Raw genomic sequence first — 23,379 nt, 5'->3', positions numbered from 1 at the left:
TTAAAGCAAAAAGAAAAACTGAGGTTGTTTTTATTCAGTGACATTTGAATTGTGTCTTGTGACATAATGCTGGTATGTAATTTTGTAAATAATATAATTAATAAATATGTAAATTATGTGAAACTCCTCAATAAAAATTAAAAAAGTTGGGATGCTGTGCAAAATGTAAATAAAAACAAATTGCAATGATGTGCAAATCATTTAAACACTGTATTTCATTGAAAACAGTACAAAGGCAACACATCAAATGTTGAAACGGAGAAATTGTATTCTTTTTTTAAAAAATATATGTCCATTTTGAATTTGATGCCAACAACGTGTTCCAAAAAGTTGGGACAGAAGCAACAAAAGGCTGGTAAAGTTGTGTACTGCTAAAAAAAACACCTGGTGGTTGATTGGCAGTAGGTCAGTAACATTACTGGGTATAAAAGAGCATCTCAGAGAGGCGGAGTCTTTCAGAAGTAAAGATGAAGAGGGGTTCACCACTCTGTGAAATATCCCAAACACTTACAGAGTGTTATTAAAAGAAGAAGTGATGAAACACAGTGGTAAAAATGCCCCTGTCCTAACCTTTTGGAACATGTTGTTGGCATCAAATTCAAAATGGGCAAATATTAAAAAAAAAACAAAAAAAAAACAATACATTTCTCAGTTTAAACATTTGATATGTTGTCTTACTTACTTTATTTTCCTTTAAAAATATGATGTACTTGATTTGCACATCATTGCATCCTACTTTTATTTACATTCTCCACAGCATCCCAACTTTTTTGGAAGTGGGGTTGTAAAAAAATAGTGCAATGATTCAAGAAAAACGTTTCTCAACATAAAATAGCAAAGAACTTTTCCCTTTCATCATCTACAGTATATATCATTAAAAGATTAAGAGAATCTGGAGAAATCTCTGTATGTAAGGGACAAGGCCAAAAAACAGCATTTGCTGGCTGTGATCTTTGGGCCCTCAGACAGCACTGCATATAAAACAGACATGATTCTGTAGTGGAAATCACTGGATGGGCTCAGAAACACTTCTGAAAACCACTGTCTGTGAAAACAGTTCATCACTGCATCCACAGACGCAAGGTAAAACTCTAAAACTAAAGAAGAAACCAAATATAAACAGGATCCAGAAATGCTGCCACCTTCTCTGGGCCTGAGATCATTTAAAATAGACTGAGGGGAAGTGGAGAAGTGTCCTGTGGTCCGGCGAATCAATGTTTGAAATTCCTTTTGGAAATTATGGACACTTCGTCCTCCGGGCTAAAGACCCTTCAACTTATTATCAGTGCACAGTTCAAAAGCCAATGTTCATGATGGTTTAGGGGGGCATTAGTGCACATGTCATGGGTGACATAGACATCTGTGAAGGTATCTTAAATGCTGAGTGATATATACAGGTTTTGGCAACATATGCTGCCATCCAGACGACGTCTTTTTCAGGGAAGGCCTTATTTATTTCAGCAAGACTATGTAAAACCACATTCTGCATGTATTACAGCAGCATTGCTCCGTATTAAAAGAGTCCAGGTGTTAAACCGACCTGCCTGCAGTCCAGACCGGTCACCACTGATAACATTTGGCACATTATGAAATGAAAAATATAGCAAAGGAGACCCGGAACTGATGAGCAGCTGAAATCATGTATCAAACCAGAATGGAAAACATTTCCGTTTCAAAACTACAGCACCATCTTCTCAGTTCCCAAACACTTACAGAGTGCTGTTAAAAGAAGAGATAATGAAGCACAGCGGTAAACCAGCCCCCGTCCCAGCTTTTTGGAACGTGTTGTTGGCATCAAATCCAAAATGGGGAAATATTTTTCAAAAAAACAATAAAGGTTTTCAGTTTCAACATTTTATATGTTGTCTTTGTAGTGTTTTCCTTTAAAAATATGGTTTACATGATTTGCACATCATTGCATTCTAATTGTATTTACATTCTGCGCAGCATCCCAACTTTTTTGGATTTGGGGTTGAACATTTTATAGCGATTTATTCATAATATAGTGAAAAATGTGGACATTGTTTAATAAACAGTGGACAGTATGACAGACTTCCATGCTTTTTCCAACACTGCAGTGTATTAGACGCCATAGTAAACGCTACCCTACCGTAGAATACTGTACAATACTACACTTGACTATAGAAAATACTGTTCTGTACTGTTATGGATGTAAGGGGGGGGTCCAAATACTTTTGGGGCAGCTGTGTTTGTGAAATGTGTTTTTGGCTGCCGAAGCTCCAACTGAGCCCCAATGCCCTAATGTATAAAATATGTAGCAGGTACGAATTTTAATATTTTTAGTGAGGCTATTTTACAGTAACAGCGTCGATAATGAGGAGGTTGGAAACTAGAACAATGACGACAGCGGAAGTGACATCCACTGAGTTTTTTCTTTGATTTGGTGGTGGTGGTTGTAAAAAAACGAAGTTCAGAGGGAAGATGTGGACGCTGTAGAGATTCACTCAAAGGTGGACAGTTGGTCTTTATGTATGCTATCTCCGTCTTTCCGGCAGCATCTGTTCAGCAGCGGGCTGTTTTTTTGGTTCCTGAGCTCGGAGACAGAGACGGAGCAGAAGAAGCGTGAGGAGCGGAGTGAGTCGTGTCAGTACGAGGACAACAACATCTGGCTCAAACTGGAACTGTGCCTGTGAAAGGAGTTATTAATAAGCTGTGTTTTGAAGATGTGCACTCCTCACTGTGTATCTCAGGTGAGTGTCACTGGGCGAAGTTGTCTTCATGTTCTCCGAATTCGAATATTCCGCTCCACCTTAAACGCTGCAGTAACCGTCGTTACAGTCTACCGTCCTCATAGGCGCCACAGTGTAACTGCTGCACCATTTAAGGTGGAACGGAAAAGGGGTCATTTTTAAAGAAACTAACTGAAGCGTCGTTGTCAAAAGTGCCTGAATGTTAGTTGCTGGTTGAAAAGGAGTTGAGATGGGGGTTGTTGGCTGTAGAATGACGTTAGAACGCTTGCTTTATTTTACTGTCAGTGGATTTTCTTTCTTCTTTTAACATTTTGACGCGCGGCTGTTGTCGCTGGAAGACGTCGGTGTAAGGCTTCTGGAAATGTTGATACGAACGTCCAAACGCAAAAGTCAGTTTTCTGTGTCGAGTCTCTTTGTTCGTGTTGAAGGATTGTCGAGTTGTTAGCTAATAGGCTATCACTGCTCGGTGTCAGTTTGCCAACCACACAATAGACAGTCAGTTATAGAAAAATGTAATAAATTTAACACATTAGTAAAGTACAGTGTGCGGGCAGAACATAGCCATTACGTCACCTGTGGCAGTCTTACAGTGCTTGTGGTTTGGATGTTTGGTGCTTTTACCCAGAGAGGAGATACAGACATGGCTAACTTCCATTTGAAGCAGTTGTCTGACTCACATAGTCAGTCAGTTTTAGCAAGTCCTTCCTGAGTAATTTTACAGAAGAAAAGTGGCAGTTACTTTTCCAAGCAGTTTTCATCTACATTCTACATTTCAGAATCTTTCAGCGTAGAAAGAGACTTGCTTTTCTCATTTGTCCCCACAACTTACAATCAAATGCTTGTGTTAAGCTCCTCTTTTCTTCTAATGGAGGTTTAGGTGAACACATTTGGAAATGGTTGATCTCTCCTTTTAAACAGTATTGAGATGTGCTTTAATTCTTCTGAGGCAAAGAGAAATGGATCTTAAACACATTATTTCTTTGGATGGTGTCGCTTGTCTCAGACACTCAGCTGTTCTCTCTTCTGTGACACCCTGAAACTAACAGAAAGTCCCACTGCTAAATTCAGACCAGCAGATGTGCTGTCTGTTCAAGTCCGTTCATCAGTGTCTGTTGATTTTATGTACGTTTCTTTTTTAGCTCGTTTCCATCCACCACAGCCACAATTGACTGCCCATCTCCCAAATGTGTTCGAATTGACCCTATTTAGTCAAAGAGGACAACACTGCGAACACAATTAGGGAGCATTTAAGGAATAGTGGAGATAATCTGGGAAATGCAGAACAATAGAATTGTCAACACGGTGTCGTCCCATTCTCAGTGTGCTAATTTCTGCCTTGAGTAACCCACGGTTTCTGGTAAACCCCCTTTTTGTATGTTGCGTGGTCCATGGGTGGTCTTTTCATTTCCTAGTTGGATCCATGAGGCTGCTTGTTTGCATAAGATTAGCAGTGGAGAACAGAAAGAAGGCAGCCTGCGTCTGCTGGGCTGTCTCATTAGTGCTAAGCCTGTCAGGAGTCGCTGGCCCCACAGCCGGCTGAGGTGAGCACAGACGGCTGGCTGGGACATTTTTGTGCCTATTCACCTGATACGACTGCACTGGTTTGAGGGGATTTCCTTTGTAATACTTAGCACTATCAAGCAACCCAGTAGAAATAAGTCTGGGCTTTGTGAGTGTCTAGATTCTAATGAGCCATTCAGCTTTGTCAATGGGAATGAATGCTGATTTGGAGGATACATTTCCATTTAAAGTAGACCTTTTTCAATTCGATAGGAAAGTGCTGCCTATGTTTGCAGCCACACAACTTCAGAACAAGAAGGGTTTTCATTGTGATACTATGACTGTTTCCCCGGTTGGCCTCATTTAGAGTAGACCAAAGCAAATGGCACCTACGTTCCTGCAATATTCTAGATCAGAAGAGGCTTTTTCTGCTTTTGATGGCATCTTTGAGATTTTATCACTTAGACAGTTATATAAACAGTTTGTCTGGGCAGTCGTCTTCAGCCTCCTCTGTTTGAGTCCCTCTTGCCCTGAACGACTTGATGACTACCTCATGATTCAAGTCTGACAATGTAAGCTTTTTACAAGTAGGAGAATTTGTGAAGTGAAACTTCAGTGTATTAGGAAACAAATGTCTTTTTTTTGTTTGTTTGTTTGTTTGTTTGTTAAATGTAATTATTGTAATCTCAGGTGCTAATGAGTTGTGGACACAGTCATATGAATGATTATGTGGACAGTTGGCAGTTAGTACATAGTGCTTTTAATGAACCAGTGTGTGTGTGGTTGGGGGTAGTTTATCATTTTGATGTTGGTTTGTGCAACACTGAGCTGTATTTTAGTTTGGGAAGTATGATGAAACTTCATGAAATATGCCTGTGGATGCTAGTCTGTCTTGAGAGGCATGGCACATCTTGATTGCAGGCTTTTGCCTTTTTTAACAGCAGATTCTAGTCTAGCCTCACTGGACACATCTCTTCCATTTTCCTGTTGTTTTTTTTTTCCTTTCCCAATCATGACATTTGTGTTGGTTCCAAAAATAGTCCTAGTTCATTTTTACATGACCTTTTTCCAATTTCTGTTTGTCCCTTATGCTGCCTTTTCATTATGGTAGTAGATGAATGATGCAAGGCAAGATAATCCCTGTTTTTAATGTAGCAGTGACGGAATTGTGCCACTGTTTAGTAGCACATCAGCACTGTACTGTCCACATAATCCACCTGAGCTTTAACAGACACTGATGCCACTCCTGCAGCAGAAGATGCTGTTTATAACAGCAGATAAACAATAAAAAAAAGCATATATGCATTAAAATTTTGGCTCATGGATTGTGGAACGTATTTATGGCTGAATGTCAGTGATCTGATTTGTTAAATTCAAATTGGCCAATCATAAAGAAGCAGATATCACAATGTTTACTTTTATTGCTTTGATTGTAATACACATACATCTTAAGCATTCATACCTTCTATTTTTCTATTTTCACAGTGGCAAATGTGAGAGTGGCAGAGCACTTATGTGCCTGCAAAAGTCTTAACCAAAAAACGCACCCACATGTAAGTTAGCCATTACAGTGTGAAACCAACCTAACCAAATGAAACAGATACAGTATCACAAAAACCCAAACTCTGGTGTGGACGTTACACATTAGTTTTAAGCATCTGTTCAACAGCAATACATTTTTCTTAAAGAAAATTTCTACCAATATTCCAAAATCAATGTGCGTCATTACTTGTTCATATACAGCAAAATGTCACTAAAAACACACACATTTCAAAACATTAGCATGTATCCAAACAGTTTTGTGGAAAAAATAGTGACAGCCACAATAATCCCTCACAGAGGCAGGAGCTCCACGGCTACTCCAGTAATGCTATAACCATGGTAACATTAATATTTACACGACTGCATGCCCTTGTCAGTCATCATAATTCACTGTAATTCACTGTAATTCTTCTATGAGGCATGGAACATTTTTTCAACATGCCAACATGTAACCACAGCATTAGAATTAAACAGGCAGGTTTTTTTTGTTGTTGTTTTTTTTTTCTTTTTTTACTGATATGTGACCTCTTTTCTGATTGGTTGCTGTGTGTTGTACCTCATTCAAAAAGCAGTCCAGGCTGAAACACTCCTTATAATGTCTATGTAGATGGGTGTGGATGTGGATTCACTGTTTTTGTGATCAGAAAAACATTGAATTCAAAATGAAGTTTTGCAGCTTAATTTTAGTTCATGAATTTTCACATAGTTCACTGAATTATAAGCTGCACTTATACTTTATTGTATTGCACTATGTATTGTAGTTTATTGTATTGTATTTTATTGTAATTGTATTGCATTGAATGGCACAGTTCTGTGCTCAACTCTGTTCCTTTTTCTCTCTGTGTCCACAGTGACATTTGTTTCTAGCAGTATCTGAGCTCAGGACTGTCTTTTCTCTAAGCTACTGGTAACTAGCAAAGATACTTTCTCTAGATTGACAAAGCACTTCTTGTAAGTCACTCTGGATAAGAGAGTCTGCTAAATGCTGTAAATGTTAATGTAAATGTGAACTATATAGACTTTATAATTGTTTAAACACCACATCAAACTTACTTTTGTCTTTGGTGTAGTGTAGTTGGTAACACCTCTGCCTTCTGCGCAAGACTCCCAACACTACCTTCGCCTACCTATAAAATATATATATATATATATATATATATATATATATATATATATATATATATATATATATATTTTTTTTTTTTTTAATAAGTTAAATGTTACTTAAACAGTGAGGTCTTCAATGCTATAACTCTTTGTAAAGATATTCTTTGTGTCTTCAGTATTGACACTGACAGTCACTGGCAGGAATCAGATATAGTATTAACACTGCCACAGTGGTGTTGGAGCTAAAGCAGTGCTGGACGGTGTGGGAAGTGGTACAGTCTTCTCAGCCTGTTGTGAATTTCACACAGCCCGTCACCTCTACTCCGTGTGAGAGACCACAATTAGAGCACCATCCTGCTGCTGAAAGAGGACTGTTTACTCTTTTGCTGTCTTTTTTTCTCCAAGACTCTCCATTTGCAACTGAAAAACCCATTTCCTGCTTCAAACAAATGATTGCTAACCAAACTCCATCCATCAATCAATGCCGCTTTTTAATCCATTGATCTGGTACAGGAGTTGGATGTTTGAATGTTTGGTGTAACTATGGTCTCTGCACTAGAGAAAGGACTGTTTTTTGTTGTTGTTTTTTTTTTTTCCCACTGGGGCAATATATTTTTGACTGAACCATACAACTTCCCAGCTAACACACCAACAAAGCTGTCTTTCATATTAGCTTAATGATTTCCAAATGGGCAACAGAAGTATTTTTATTAGAGAAATGCACTAATAAAGAAGCTGTAGTTTTCCCTTTTGTGTGTTTCTTTGGGCAGTACTTTGTGTGGGTCGTAAGTCAGATTAATATTTTGGATGGCAAATAAAGTGATTGAGTCATTATTTCGATGATTTCTGGACATAATTGCTAAAGGTCTAGACTTTTATTGTGCTGATAAACTTGATTTAGGAACACACTTCTTCTCATGCTGAAACCTTGGGTACAAGTAAGTTCATTTCAGCCTGTTGTCTGCTTCTGTTTTCTTTTCCGATGGGGGTGACGTTCATAAGAATGAGACCAAAGCAGTTTAAATCAGGGTGGGTTGAGAAGCCCTCAGCCGCTATTATGTGAAATATATCGTCTAGGTTATTGACCTCAGCTTGGGCCGGTCACCTTTCACCCAGACCCATGCTGATAGCTGAAGAGCACAAAAGCTTGGTAGCTCAAGAGGTTTTGGGAAAAGGCTTTTGAGGACCACTGTCTCCTGGTTGCAGGCAGTGGGGGTTGGGATACATTAAGGAGGAACAAGCTGAGGTTGATCCTTCTAATCCTGAAGCATGGAGTTCTATGTTTTCTTTGTTTATAGAGCTTTTATCAGACCTGATTTTGAGCTGAACCCAAATATAGCCACAGAACATTCTTCTTGAGTCTGACTTGACTCGCTACTCTTGGTTTTTAATCTGAAGCTGACTGTAACCCAAGCCCCAACTTCATAAACCAGAGACCTGTCACAATCAAAATTTTTGCCTGATAAATAATTACCATTTAAAAAAAAAAAAAAAAAAAAAAAAAAAAAGTTAAACATCTGCTGAATATTTAACAGAGCTGCTAACTGGGAAAGAGGAGCTGGTTAGCATTAGCTTAGCCAGCTTGATCATTTAATTCTGGCTAACTAAAGCACCGATGCAAGTTTAGATGATAATGATTAAGTTCTGAGGGAGTGAAGTCAAGCAGGTGTTTAAGGGACAGGCAAAATTAAACCAAATCTGTAGTCTGCTTACTAAGCTAACCTAACTACAGATACAAACTTCACGGAACAGGTTTGGGACTGTAGTGTTTTGGCTAAGCTAACGGTGACTTAGTTAGCAAGCCAAATTTGCCACATACCACAGCAAAGGCTTGGTTCCAGCTAACTGATGCTAAAATACCCAGTTAGAGGATATCTGAAAGTGACTAGTGTTATAGTAAAAGCCAAAATTAAGGATTTTCCATGTGTGCATGTAACTGTTTAGTGGGTGCTGAGCTGCTGTCATGCCGAGTTTTACTGAGGTTTTTCTTGGCTCTGATTTTTCCTCTAGTTCTGTCAGTGCCATGTATCAATAAGCCCCTCTACAATATAAATGGGAGGAATGTGTATGGTTGGTCGTTCAGACATGGAATAGACATTTGACACATCATTATTTTTTAAAATGCGGTCATAATATAAATACCGGCGGTATGCCTTATTACCTATGTACCACTCAACCCCAATTAGCTGTCTTATTTGTATCTTTCTCGCTGTCCATACTTAGCAGCTCCCAGCTGATGAACAGAACTGCAGCCTAAATAAACAAACATTGCTCACCGCTAAAGGTGTCTGATGTTAGAACTTTTATGGTTTTTGCAAGACCTGTGACGTCTCAATAAGTTTTCTGTTTCTTGTAAAGGAAATTTATGATTGTGAAAGCAAGAGCAGATGCAGGTCATAATGATTTAAACATTGCAGACTGGAAATGAGGAACACAAATCCAAGAAATATTTGAGTAATGATATCCAAATGTGCTCAAACCTTGATGTGCACTGTTGGACCCTGTTGGGTTGAGAGAAATATCTTTTTGCTTCCAGACCCTCCACAGGCCTCAGAAGATTGAGACTGATGCTGAGCACAGTCTCTCAGGCTGGCCACCTGTCGTTAGGAGGAGGGGGAGACACTCCCAGTCTGGGTCACATTAGTCTGTGCACTGCATGCAGCCTTTCTGTTGACATTCAGAGCACAAACCACCCATGAGGCGTAAACAGCGTTTAAAACTTATTGTGTTAGAAATGAATTGTCTAGATGTAATTTAATTTTTAATGCAGTTATGGTTGGCAAACACCTTTTTTACTGATCAGGATCCATTTAGAATTTAAGAATTCAAAAGTGTCTTGGGCCTAGTCCCATTTAACTGCGATACAAGGGGCAGTGGTTGAAATGTTCCCCAATGAAACAGGGACAACCCTCAATTTTCCTGTTCCATGTTAATGATGCTGCAGTTACATTCTGGTGTCAATACAGCTGGGCTATTTAAGGTGGAATGGGCTAGCTACCAAGATATTAGCATACTATTAGCATTTCTTTGGTTGCTCGCACAGCCATTTTGCCTGCTATGCTGACTTTATGCTAAATGATCTGGGTTGTTTTGATCTTTTAGCTTCTCTCAAAATTATAACCAAATGGAACCTTACACTGTGTGGTAGATGTTAATCCTCATGTTCAGAAAAGAACTCCACTTTTAGTGGAACTGTTCTTTCAAATCGATCTGAAGCACACAGTAAAAAATCTGTCTCAGGAAGCAGCATTTCTTGCTTAGCCTACTTACTTTAAGCTACGTTTGACCTAACATCTAATATTTTTGATCTAACATTTTCTGTCTCATGATGCTGGATCCCTTTTTACCAGGATGAAACATCATGGCAAGTTGTGCTCAACAGGGAGGACATAAGCTGCACTGTTTTTCTTCGGGAAGGTTAATTGAACATATGGATATCCATTAACTAATCAGGTATTCAAATACCACTGGAAAAATGGGTCGTCAGTTCAGAAGAAAAAAAAATACTTCATATGGTAACAAGCAACTGAAATCAAGTAAGCAGTGGGTTAACATCCCAGAGAGGCGCTAGTGGAAATCATCATTATTGGCAAGTGGACAAACAGACTTTTTTAAAGATATACAGACATGGATAAAATGGATATCAATGAGACTGCATGTTACGTTTATTTATAACCTTGTGAATTATTTTCTCTTTGGAAATTGTTCAATTGTGACAAAATGGGAACTGATTGAAGTCAGAATAAAATATACTAGGGTTGGGGGGCTGCCCAGTTATTGCTATGTCTCGGAAATGCTGGTACCAATGGCACTAAAACTCAGATGTCTCAAACAATAATGACCTCTACACCAGTAAACAAGTACATGCTCTGGTCTACTCTCAGTTCTGTAGCTGATTCATCATGGCTACTTCTCCTTATCTGGAGACAGAGGTTAAAGTACCTCCAGACTATGTACTGATCCCATATCCACTTTCTGTCTCTGTCAAGGTATGATTTCAGGGCTTTGTGTTGTTACTGCAACTCAGCAATTGGTGACTAACGTGTCATATGCTGCTCTTAGTTTCATAGTAACAGCCTGGTGCCACCTTCAATGTGTCGTCCAATAGGAGGAGGTTTTTTGCTGCTAGGAGGGAAAATGACCAATGAAGTCTTCCCAGCTGTGTGTGTGTGTGTGTTTGTGTGTGTGTGTGTGTGAGCGCGCCTGCCTTATTGGAGGAGCAGATAACACCCTTCATTCAAATTTGGCGACAAGTTCAGCTGATAATAGACTCAGTCCAAGCTTTTCATTTGAGAACAGCACATTTAGACGTTATTCACTTATTTGTTTTAGCAGACCGTACTATTATGAAGACTGAATCACATGGCTAAACATCTGTCTGCCTCTTCCAATAAAGCAGAACAACAGTTTTGTCTAAATGACAGTCATTAACAGGAAGTGCACTTTGTTAACAAGTCTGTCTCTCTGTCCTGTAGCTGGCTTGCTGCTGCGGTTCAGCGGCCTGCTCGCTGTGCTGCAGCTGTTGTCCCAAGATCAAACAGTCCACAGGGACGCGCTTCATGTACGCTCTTTACTTCATGCTGGTCACCGTCATCTGCGTCATCATGATGTCACCCACCATGGAGACTGAAATAAGGAAACATGTGAGTTTTTAATGCTCAACTTACTTTACGGCTGTTTTCTTCTAACCTGAGACGAGTCTCACAAGGCCAGACTTGATCTAAGCATAAGACGAGAACGTCTGGAGAGGACCATAAGACATGTGCGTTCTCATTATAAGATTAAGTCTGGCTCACAAGTCTACGCTGAGACTAGACCCCTCCCAGCTCCCCACCAAACTGTAACCTTATATGTAATAAAGGAATAGTGAACTGAAAAGTCATATGTACACAATTTTCCCCTTTACCCAAACAGTGAAGACACATTGGGCCAAACTGATAAAATGTACCGGCAGATTTAATGTGACGTTAAGAGCAAATAGTGCTGCACTAACACATTTGCTTATTTTGAAATCAGTCTGTTTAAACAAAAATTCCTGGACTCTAGATTACTGCATCTATCTATCTATCTATCTATCTATCTATCTATCTATCTATCTATCTATCTATCTATCTATCTATCTATCTATCTATCTATCTATCTATCTATCTATCTATCTATCTATCTATCTATCTATCTATCTATCTATCTATAGTGGATGGGTAGCTATGCTTATGATGCAATCTATGGTAGACTTATACCAGTTCAGCTACGGATCTTCTCAGTTATTGTGCAGCAGTACTGCATGTTACCTACACATGTCACCAACAATGCACCTCTCTGTTTCAGACTAACTGCTACAATCAAAAACAACCTTTTTATAAAAATGCTTTGATTTGGACAAAAAGAAATTTAAATGAAAATGCTTTGATTTCTCAACGCTGTCATCAGAAATGGAATCTCATATATATATATATATATATATATATATATATATATATATATATATATATATATATATATATATATATAAATTAATTTCCAGAAGTATTTGCTCGTTTGCCTTCACATGCATATGAAGAGTTCTTTTCACTGGTGTAAAGTTTGGTGGAGGGGGGATTATGGTGTGGGGTTGTTTTTCAGGAGTTGGGCTCGGCCCCTTAGTTCCAGTGAAAAGAACTCTTAATGCTTCAGCAGACGAAGGGATTTTGGACAATTTCTTGCTCCCAACTTTGTGGGAACAGTTTGGGGATTGCCCCTTCCTGTTCCCACATGACTGCGCACCAGTGCACAAAGCAAGGCCCATAAAGACATGGATGAGCGAGTTTGGTGTGGAAGAACTTGACTGGCCTGCACAAAGTCCTGACCTCAAACCAACAGAACACCTTTGGGATGAATTAGAGCGGAGACTGTGAGCCAGGCCTTCTCGTCCAGCATCAGTGTCTGACCTCACAAATGCACTGCTGGAAGAATGGTCAAAAATTCCCATAAACACTCCTAAATCTTGTGGAAAGCCTTCCCAGAAGAGTTTCTCCATTTTGGCCTTTTCTCTTTTTTTTCTTTCTTTTTTTTTTTTTTTTGAAAATGTACGTTGCCTTTTCATTATGTGTAACTTTCATGATGAGTGGGCCAAAAGAAATGTCCCAAAATTACTGGAAAAACATCTGGTTCCATTGACTTACGTTAAAAACAAAGTAGGTTTTTTCTTCCTACTGTAAAATTGTCATTTTGCAGACATGCGCGCACACACACACACACACATACAAACACACATACGATGTGTGTGTGTGTGTGTGTGTGTGTGTGAGAGACAGATTGGTTCCTTCAGTTGTGGCCAATGGCAGGTTTTCTGCAGCTTTGCTGAACTCTGCTCATGCAGGTATTAACCACAGCAGAATGGACCTATTCCTCTGGCTTGTTTATTTTCTTTTCAACAGGAAAAAGGGGTAAACCTAGTGTTTCATGCCAGACAAAGTCATTCTCTGTCCCTCTGAAAAGAGAAATATTCTTGTGTCAGTTGAACAAAAATATCTTGGGAGTCCTTTCAGCCACGAGAAACATTTTTCACAGTTTAATTACAGTGTTGCTAGGGATGGCCCCTAAAACACTCACTGCTGATGGAGATGGCCTTCAGACATACGAAGGCATTATCTACAGTCGGCCAGCATGTGAGCCCAAACCACAAAAGTCCGCCACAGGAAACTAAAAGCATGTTGTAGCTCAGTAAATTAGCCATTAGCACAACAGAGAAAGCAAAAAAGTTTTGGACATCAGTGTACCCCAAAGGGACCATTATTACTCTCAGTGGAGCTGCTTATTACTTTACCATTTCTTCCATCTATACTAGTGTTAGCTGTGGACATACTGGAATGCTGTAGCATGGTGTGTAATGTGGACCCAGCTATTGTGTTCTGGCCAAGCCTTCCTTTTTGTCCCACTGCTGGCCTGTTGATACCCTGCTGTGTAAATGCCATGCGAGAATAAGGGGCTAAAAAAGACAAGCTCAGCCACAACAAAGCCGACCCTCAGAAAAGCCTCAAAAGAGCTCAGACTAACTCAGGAAGTAGAAATGGATAGACCTTGTAAAGATGTTTTGGGGTTGTAAAGTAATAATTGCAGTGGTAGGTATTTATTTTTCAGTAAAACTCCATAAAATAATGTAAAACAAATTGCAGCTTGACCCAGAGAAATGCCAATTACCTCTTCTTCTATTGCTCAGGCTTGACTTTTTAAAAGACCCATATAATGGAAAGTTTTCCTCATTTTTTTGAAAGATTGATGTAACATGTAAGCATTTTAAAGTTACAAAATATATTTTTCACTCCTCAGTCTGTATATGGAAAGTGAGGCTGTTTTTCATAACTATTGTAGTTGGCTCAAACCTTTACACATCTTTTTTCACATAATTTTACTTTAGCTGTTGCAGTATAAAGCCAAAGTGTACTAATTTCTAAATTACATATATGTGGGTGTTTGTTTAGTGGTCAGAAAGAAGGCCTCCCACTGCCATCTGATCCAAAAAAAACAATTGTTTGTGCATCACAGTCAAAGTGATAATGATAAATCTTACTTGATATGTGATCTTTATGACTGGTTTACCGCTTTGAAAGTACCAAATTAGGTAGCTGGTAAAAGACATTTCACAATGTGCCAAAATTAAAGGTAGTGTTTTGCTACTGTTTTATTGTTGATCTGCTGATTTTAACAGCAGCTCATGCTGCACGAACGATATGAGGATCTGTAAAAATGGTCACATGTAAAGCAGTCACACCTCACAAAAAGGGCCAAAGTAAAGCAAGCAAGGTAGGTGTGAAAACGGCTTAAGCTGCTAACACATCCTGTTTTGAGTTTACTGGTTTTGTGATGTCTTGAAAAACAGCACAGTTACATATGTTCACCTATTCAGTCTGCTTCATGTGATGTCACTGTATGCAAACAGAAATGAAAGATTTTGCTGTGTCCCTGTGTAATCTAACTGACACGAGTGTCATATCACTGATGTTAACGTTTCCTGTGCAAAAAAAAAAAAAAAAAGTAAAAAATCAGATCAACATTATCCCTGTGCATAACCCTGCTGCTGGTCCACACAGGCTACTGGCTAATCTGCCAACATTAGATGACTAAGGCAGTCATACCAGTTTTATTGTATTTATAGATAATATAATTTTTCTTTCCTGATGACAGTTTTTTCTTCTTTAAATCCATACATTAATAAATCAGCAGCATCTGAAGCTATTTTAATAATGTTCAAAGAAATCAGGGATGGACTGTGTAAACAGTGCTAAGTGTATAAACATTATATTTAGGTTTTTTAGCAGACACTCTTATCTATAGAGATTTAAAATGGAAGACAAGCGTAGTGTGGCACAGTAACAAAAACAGCCTGTTTGATTCTAATGTGGGGAAATAGAAGTTGGAAAATGGTCATGTAAAAAAGAATAACACCTAACAAAATTATGAGTGGACCCAAAAAAACACTGAGAAAACGAACTGAGAAAATTGTCCTTTGTGATATCAGAAGTTTATGTGTGCAGAATAGGGTTGTAACTATTGAATACATTAGTATTATTGTAATCCGCAGGCTATTCTGACAAATAATCAAGAGAGCAGAGTTTTGAAAAAAGGCTGTACATACATTTTTCCAAAAAAATTCCGAGTACATTTGAGTTTATAGATTTCAGAACATTTGAAAAAGAGTAAGCATTTAAAAATGCTTTATAAAAATAATAATAATAAAAAATGTCAGACAAATTAAGTAATCATTGCTGTTTAATTGAGAAGATGTATGTTAAGGATTTGTTTTTAATCAAGTAATTGAGTAATCGTGATGGCCCTGGTCCTAAATGTACAGATCAGAACACAGTAGCATTGCCAGGAAGATGTTTGCTCTGCACCCTGAAGAAAAACAAACAGCTCCTTAATTCTAATGTCTGAAAATAACCCTAAAGGCCCTCAGTGTCATGGTAACGTAGTACATACATGGCAGTCTAAATGGAAACTGAATATACAATTAGGAACATTCCTTGCCCTCTTCTTAAGGATGTTTTCACAAGCCACAAAGGGAAAAAAACTAAAATGTAGGTCTGAGCCCAGTTCGGCTTTTTATATACGCAAGAAAATGTTTGGTTGTTCTTGTTATTCAAAGAGGAATCAAATGAATGGTCATCGCTTTTGTTTCAAATTCACAGCTTAGTGCAGTATTCCTGGAAATCCCTGACGTCCCTGATCAAAGGGAAGGTCATTATTTATTCATCCCCATCCTTGTTTGCAAGTCAAAACAAGTCTTGTTTGCTGTGGACAGACCTGGGCAGGCTTTGTTTGTTGGAAAATATTCACCTATAAAAATGAGAACTGTGAAGGTGAAATGGTCTCATCTATAGCCTCTTCTCCGTTAGCTTTTTGGCACATTTTTTTGAGTTCAGTTTTACGTTGGTCAGAGTTTTGTTTGTATACTTTAGAAGACCAGTGGCTCAGTGCCTTGGTCATGCTCTGTCAATGACCTCTTCATCAAATTAAACCTAAACAGAATCTTGTGACTGCTTATGTGGTGCATGACATGCTAATGCTGGTTAAAATCAGGCCTGTAGTAGTTTAGTGTAATTAGACTGTTGAAGAATTTTAGTATGAGCTTACCTTTAAACTATGCTCTTGTTAGTTTTATATCAGATTGTTTATACATCTACAAAAAGAGCATTACATAATACCTCTTATGTCCAGTGAAGTATACAGATTGTGTTTGGAGAACACAAACATTTCATTTGGAGCAGCAGATTCTGTTTTTGTTCAGGTTTGGGCTTACCCTCAGGCTGTTGGTAGCTGTAACTATTTGTGTTCCTTAAAGACAGTAATTCTGTTTCTACATTGTTCTATTTTAGGTTCCACTGTACGAGGATATATGCAAAACGCTGAGTGCGGGAGAAAACTGCAGTGCCCTAGTGGGCTACTCCGCCGTGTACAAAGTCTGCTTTGGCATGGCCTGCTTCTTCTTCTTCTTCTCCGTGTTCACTTTACGAGTGCGAACCAGCACAGGGTGCCGGGCGGCCATCCACAACGGGTAAGTCACCTATCCATCTATACAAAACTCCCTTCTAGTAGAGCTTAGACTATTTAGTGAAACTTGTGGTTCTTAGGCAAGAACCAGGAGGGCCACATTTTCACTGAACCCAAACTCTCAACACATTATGATAGACCAAAAGTGTGGCCTCGAGAACCAGTTTGACAAGTACTTATATGAACCAGACATGCACAGATCATAATTGGTTAAGACCAGTTCCAATTTCTCTACACTATAATTGGCAGATTTTTTTTGGTTGATTTTTATTAGCCTTTTTCTTCAACCTGAAGCTCACACTGTGTGGCCTAAATGAACACATGAAACATACTAGCACATTTTCCATTCTTTCTATTAGAAAAAATCCACTAGCAGTACAAATTATATTATATTATCTGCTATATACAATTCAAAATGTGTTGCCTCTTTAAGCTGCACAATTTTTCTTGCTTAAGTGAAAAGAAGTAGCATTACTAAGTCAGGTCTTTATGTATTTACATCATACACATGCCTCAAAAAGAAGGTCCAGCTTAATGTTTAGGTCTTCAACCGGAACTGATGACGATCAGTGGCTGTTAGCATTTTCAATAATACACCCATATCCTCTTTTTGCGTTCTCTTTTGACTATTCCTTCAGCTTGCTCACAATCATCAGGTTAATTCAATTGGTGAAGGAATCCAAAGTACAACCCATGTTGCCTGCAGTTACATATTTCTGCCAGAGCATCCCAGAGCAACAAAGGGGATCACTGCTGTTTGTAGAATCCTCAAGAATGGAAATGTGATGAGTTTCCAGGAATTGAAAGAGAATTATGGATTAGAAGATAAAGACTTTTTAAGGTATTTACAACTAAGGGATTATCTTAGAACTGAAATACAAAATACACACAAATTTTCAAGTCTTTAAATGCCGTGTTAGATGTAGTAGTGAAGCTATACAGTGGGACAAAATTTAAGGTGACTTTCCAGCTCTATCGCAGCCTGAGGGAACGTCAGGCTTCCTCAACTCTACACAAATGCTAAATGGAAGTGAGAGTAAAGCATTGATATTACAGATGAAGAGTTGACTAAAATTTGTATAACACAGCACGTGACCACTAACTCAAGGATATGGAAAGAATTTGACCCGTTATTTTATAACTCCTGAAATATGGAGCAAACAAATTGGTTATCAACAGCCATGTTGGAGGATGTGTGGGAATAAGGAGGCCAATCTTACACACATCTTTTGGAAATGTAACAAACTGTACTCTTTTTGGGAAAATATAGACGTTTTGGATTATTCAGTTCCTAAAGAATGCAGTTATGTATCTTGGAGTCACAGATGAACATGTTATGGATAATGATAAATATTTGACAAGAATACTTCTGACAGCCAGCAAAAAAGTGATAACACGAAATTGGTATAAAACTGAACCCCCCTCAACAGAACAGTGGGTGGAAATCGTAAAGCAAATTTATATACTAGAAAAAAAATCACTTGCCAACTTCAATTGAGGGAAAACGTATGTGCTAACAAGAGGCGAAAATGGACGACATATGACACCTTAAGGAATAAATAGACATAAATGCAAGGATATTGTATCTTTTAAATATGACCATTTGTATACATTTTACATCTATGCCTACTTGTGTAAAAACCTCAATAAACACTTAAGTGTAAAAAAAAAAAAACCAAAACACACATTTGTCACACATGCTCATGCATCTCCAATCGAAATGACAAGTTTTCATCATCTAAACATTATTTCTCATTTGATGGGCTCGAGTTGGGTTCAAATGTCAAATTCTGGCATTTCTTGGCTGGTTTCCCACATTTTGATGGGCCTAAATTTCACTACTTCTATTACTAAATCATTTTTTATCTGGCATGTTGGAGTTGATGTTGGAACAGAAATCCTCAAGGCCCACGTGTGTAAAATACAACAGGCAATTAGGAAAGTACAGTTTACTGCAGCCAAAAGAATGCTCATCAGACATCTGGAAATCATTACTCGTGGTGCACAGTAAGAATGAACCTACCTTCAGAGTCTTTAAGAATGATTAGGACTGAAGCTGCGCTGCCATTAGGAATGTGGAGTTTTACTAGGTATCCTGTTGGTGGTGGTCAGGTTTGGAGGCATTCTTGTAAAAATACACTCAGAAAACTTGTGCTGCAGGTCAAATTGGACACTGTATTCAAAATTTCAGGCTGAATTACTTCTCTACCTCTCTGGCCTTGTTTTCTCTGTAAACGGTCCTTGTTTCTCCATGCCTTTTCTCCCTGGGCCTCATGCTCTGTGGGGGGTGGGTTATGCAGCCATCCCAGGTTCACCAGAGATCTACATGACTGTGTATCATTTGGCTGGCTGCCTTCATCCAGCTCCCCATGAATTCTGTTCTACTGAGTGCTCCTCCTTAAACTCCATTATCCGCCCACTCCTCTTGCACTGAATAGGGGTATTAATTAAAAGCCCTGTCCGGAGGAAATTGCATCGGGAGGTGAGCTTTATTCTCCTCAAGCGCGGTGGTTTAGCCCCCAATGAGAGCTCTTCAGGTTGCAATAATCAGATCTTTGTGTTGTATGCAAATGGTGTGGAGGAGAAGGGGAAGTGAATGGCACAGTAGAAGTGGAGGAATGCACACTGCCTGAAAACAGGCCTCCAGATCAGAAATGGCAAAAGCCATTAAACTTTCCGCAGTTGCCCTGCTAGTAAAATGTTAGTGTAGTAAACAGGAAGTCTTGTTCCAAATAAAACAGGATGCAAAAATGTCCAAGAAAGTGTTATGGGAATCTTTTACAAACTTTGTATATTCTCATTAAGTAAAACCAGGCAGTTTGGACCGTGCGGTACCTTGGTCTGCACATTTCCCCTTAAGTTGGCTGCCTGAGCCCAAGTCAGGGCCAAGACCACTAGCAATGTGTGCCCTAGTTTCTGACTAGCTCTCAAATTCTTTCTTTCTTTCTTCATTTATTTATTTATTTATGTCCACTCAGATTCTGGTTCTTCAAGTTTGTGGCTTTGCTGGCCTGCTGTGCAGGAGGCTTCTTTCTACCAGATGAAGAAACTTTTCTTGAAGGTATAGTACAGCTTTTATGCTTCTTTGCTTTTTTTTTTTTATCTCTCTCTTAGCACCTCTTCATACGCCCTAACTATTGTTTCCTTTGGGAGGCTTGTTTCTTTTCATGAGCTTTGAAGATGAGACCTGTTGTGAACTGAATAGGCTGTACTAAAGTGATTCTCAGGGTCTTGGGAAAGAATTGAGATCTTGTGACACCCCTTTCAAAGTTGCACGATCTATGACCAGCCACACTCTAAAAGAGGTTTTACTTAAACATTTTTTTAGATTTCAATTATTTTATATCCTCATGGAAGCTGTTTAAGATGTAGTAATTGAAGTAATGTAATTGAAGCTAAGGCAGTAAAATATGTATCAAAGACTAGTAGACTTGCGATTACATTGCTCTCTGTTGCTGATCGCCTGTGTAGCTGTATGGCTAAACATGCTGTCTGTAGTTAGGCTGGAGAGGAAGATGTTATTTATGAAATCAATTTAGGTAGCTGACATTAGAGTTATCACCATAACTAATATCATGATACTTCAAGTAATTTTCATGATTCACAATAAGTCTCAATATTTTATTTTTGCTATTATCTGATAAGTTGGAACAGACAAAGTAGTGCCATATTTAAATAACACTGTCAAAAACGATGACCTCGATTTGCATGGAGCTGGGGAGTGTTGTTTCAGTACTGGCAATATCCATGATATGCTCAAAAGAGCACATTGTGATATACTGGGGCATAATTTATCAAGATAATGATAAACATTATCATACTCCCCAGCCCTGGATGACATGAAACCAAAAAAGACTCACTGAACGTATTTAGGTACATACATTCTGAATGGTAACTTTTGAAAATGATTTATGAATTATTGTAACTACAGGCATTGTTGTATGTCAATGTAACATTGAGAAATGTTCAGCTCTCATGGCTAGCTGCTCTAAGTTGCTTGCCAGATGTCACAGTCATATCTGGGTCATGTTAAGGCACTTGAGTTTCATACTAACAGTAGGAGGAACATGATATACAGACAGAAGACACTGCACTGTGTTGCCAGTTTGTGTCTCTCTACCTTTTGATCTCTCATTGACCATTTTATCTAAACACACCTACTAAACAGTGGCTAAAATACCAGGTTACCAGGTTGAACAAAAAGTCCTGACCATAGTTCCTTTAAAGAAACATTTGTACGGTGTCAACGTTTTTCAGCATCAGCTGCGTGTGAGAAAGTGACCCTGGAAGAATCTCTCATCAACTTTTAATGGCACCAACTATTTTCATTACACTGAAATCAAATCTAAAGAAACAAACCTGATTTCTTTTGTTGGACTATGTGTATATCTTGATGCATCAAAACACCCACAGGAACACTCATCTGTGACTCTGATTGGTCTAGATCAGGGGTGTTAAACTCTACCACTAAAAGGGCCATATTAAAAAATCCCAACAACTCAGAGAGCCAGAGAACACTTGTAATTTTTATTTCCTTTTTAATTAAAGTTTTTACTGACCATTGTTTATTTAACATATTCCAAAACAGCAACACAAAATATATGCACTTAAATATTACATTACTACTTAAACTATTCAAAAATATATGCTTTTTCACATTGAATGTATTCTGAATATTTTATTCATTTTATTTTAATAAAGTGTATTACTGAAAACAAAAAATAAAACACACAAAATCTAAATAATTTTGCAGGCCATGAAGGATTGCGCCAAGGGTCTGACATGGCCCACGGACTTTGTGTTTGACACATGGGATCTAGATGCTTACAGCAAACAGGAATAAAAAACATTGTGTTTGGATAGAGGCCTCTTTTGCACAGTACAGCTTTCTGTGACATTAGAATGGCATAAATTGTAGAATCAGCATTGCACAACTAACTAATGGGGGGTTTTTACATTCTTGTTAAAACTTTGTCTTTTCTGGAATTCTGTGAAGCTGCTTTGTGACAACATCTGTTGTAAAAAGCGCTATACAAATTCATTTGATTTGAGATATATTGATATAATAATGATGATATTTGATAACGATGCTAAATAATTATATATCGTACAGCCCTAACAGAATCGCAACAGTGATTCGGTGCAAGAAGACAATTGAAAAAATATGAAACAAATCTGTGGAAAAGCTTACGAACATTCCTTATCAGCATGTAACTTTCCAAGATATAATTTGGCACCTCTGCCTGTTGTTCAGCTTAGGAGAACATCTGTAGGCCGGCAGGAGATCCTGTACTGTCCCATGTCTGCTACTCAGACTCATAAATGGTGTCATTCGCTTGTGTCTATGAGTTATGTGGCTGCTGTGATGTTATCTCATTTAGCTTCTGCCAGTTGAGCCAAGCAGTCCTCTGGAAAAGTGCCACCAGCACAGAGAGACGGTCATTGTTTTCAGTCAGAGAAATAAAGGAACTGTTCACAGTGATGTCTCAATGTTCCACTTTCTTTCTTTCTTTCTCTCTCATACTCTGTTTCTTTCTCTCCATCTCTTCTTCTTCTCTCTCTCTCTCTCTCTCTCTCTCTCTCTCTCTCTCTCTCTCTCTCTCTCTCTCTCTCTTTTTTTTTTTTTTTTTCCCTTTCTTTCTTTGACGCTTTCTGTCTTACTGTCTCTGTCTCTCTCATTCACTCTCTTTCTCCCTTTCCCTCTATCAATCATACTTTCTATCGGGTTTCTCTCCCTCTCTCTGTCCTTCTGCAGTGTGGCGTTATGTGGGGGCTGCCGGGGGTTTCCTCTTCCTCCTCATTCAGCTCATGTTGCTGGTCGAGTTTGCTCACAGATTGAATCAGAACTGGTAAGTTGAGTCTCTGGCAACATCCAAACATTTCAATGTTTTTATAAAGCTCCCTCTGTCATACTATATCACCAATGGAAAACCAGTCAGGTTCTTGGAACCTTTTCTCTGTTCCATTTTCCTGTTTCCATCCCTCTATCCAACTTGAGGCAGCACAACTGGAATCCATTAAACGGGGTAGAGGGAGTGTAGTGTAGTTGGCTACCTCTAGTTTCCACAGCAAGAAAGATTGCATAGTTGGCTGTCTGGGTGGTCTCACTTCTATACACTAATGATATAGACTGTGTGGAGACTTAACTGTAGAAACACCCAGGGGTGGAGTGGTGGGTTCCTTTTTTTAATTATTGTAATTTTTTACAGTAGAGGTGGAGTGGGAAGAGAGAGGAAATACAAGAGAGAGAATGAGTCAGTGAGGGATGAGCGTGAGGGAGGGAGCTGTGATTTCCTAATGCATTTCACTACAGTCAGCTGTTTTGACTTATAATTTTTTCAAGAGACCGCTTTTAAAGAAGAGGGAGAGAAGAGAGAAGAGTGACTGGCTGTGTAACTAATACATCTAATTAAAATATAAAATAAGCATATTTTTACAAAAAAATACTCATCTAGCAATATTATTATTTTGTGTTTGAGAACCAGCGAGT

At 38.6% G+C, this 23,379-nt stretch overlaps 1 protein-coding gene across 1 annotated transcript in view; it reads left to right on the top strand.

Moving 5' to 3' along the window:
- The first annotated feature begins 2,399 nt into the window (after positions 1 to 2,399).
- Positions 2,400 to 23,379, top strand: part of serinc5 (serine incorporator 5) — a 36,809-nt gene continuing 15,829 nt past the window's right edge. Inside the window, exons 1-5 of the mRNA XM_017691083.2 lie at positions 2,400 to 2,711; positions 11,336 to 11,503; positions 16,715 to 16,893; positions 19,868 to 19,950; positions 22,645 to 22,738. Of these exons, the coding sequence (XP_017546572.1) occupies positions 2,685 to 2,711; positions 11,336 to 11,503; positions 16,715 to 16,893; positions 19,868 to 19,950; positions 22,645 to 22,738 (551 nt within the window). The 5' untranslated portion in view covers positions 2,400 to 2,684. The remainder of the gene's footprint in view (positions 2,712 to 11,335; positions 11,504 to 16,714; positions 16,894 to 19,867; positions 19,951 to 22,644; positions 22,739 to 23,379) is intronic.

This window comes from Pygocentrus nattereri, chromosome 20 (assembly GCF_015220715.1).
Source record: "Pygocentrus nattereri isolate fPygNat1 chromosome 20, fPygNat1.pri, whole genome shotgun sequence".
In the NCBI taxonomy this organism is placed as follows: Eukaryota; Metazoa; Chordata; class Actinopteri; order Characiformes; family Serrasalmidae; genus Pygocentrus; species Pygocentrus nattereri.
This window is presented reverse-complemented; position numbering and strand designations above follow the sequence as displayed.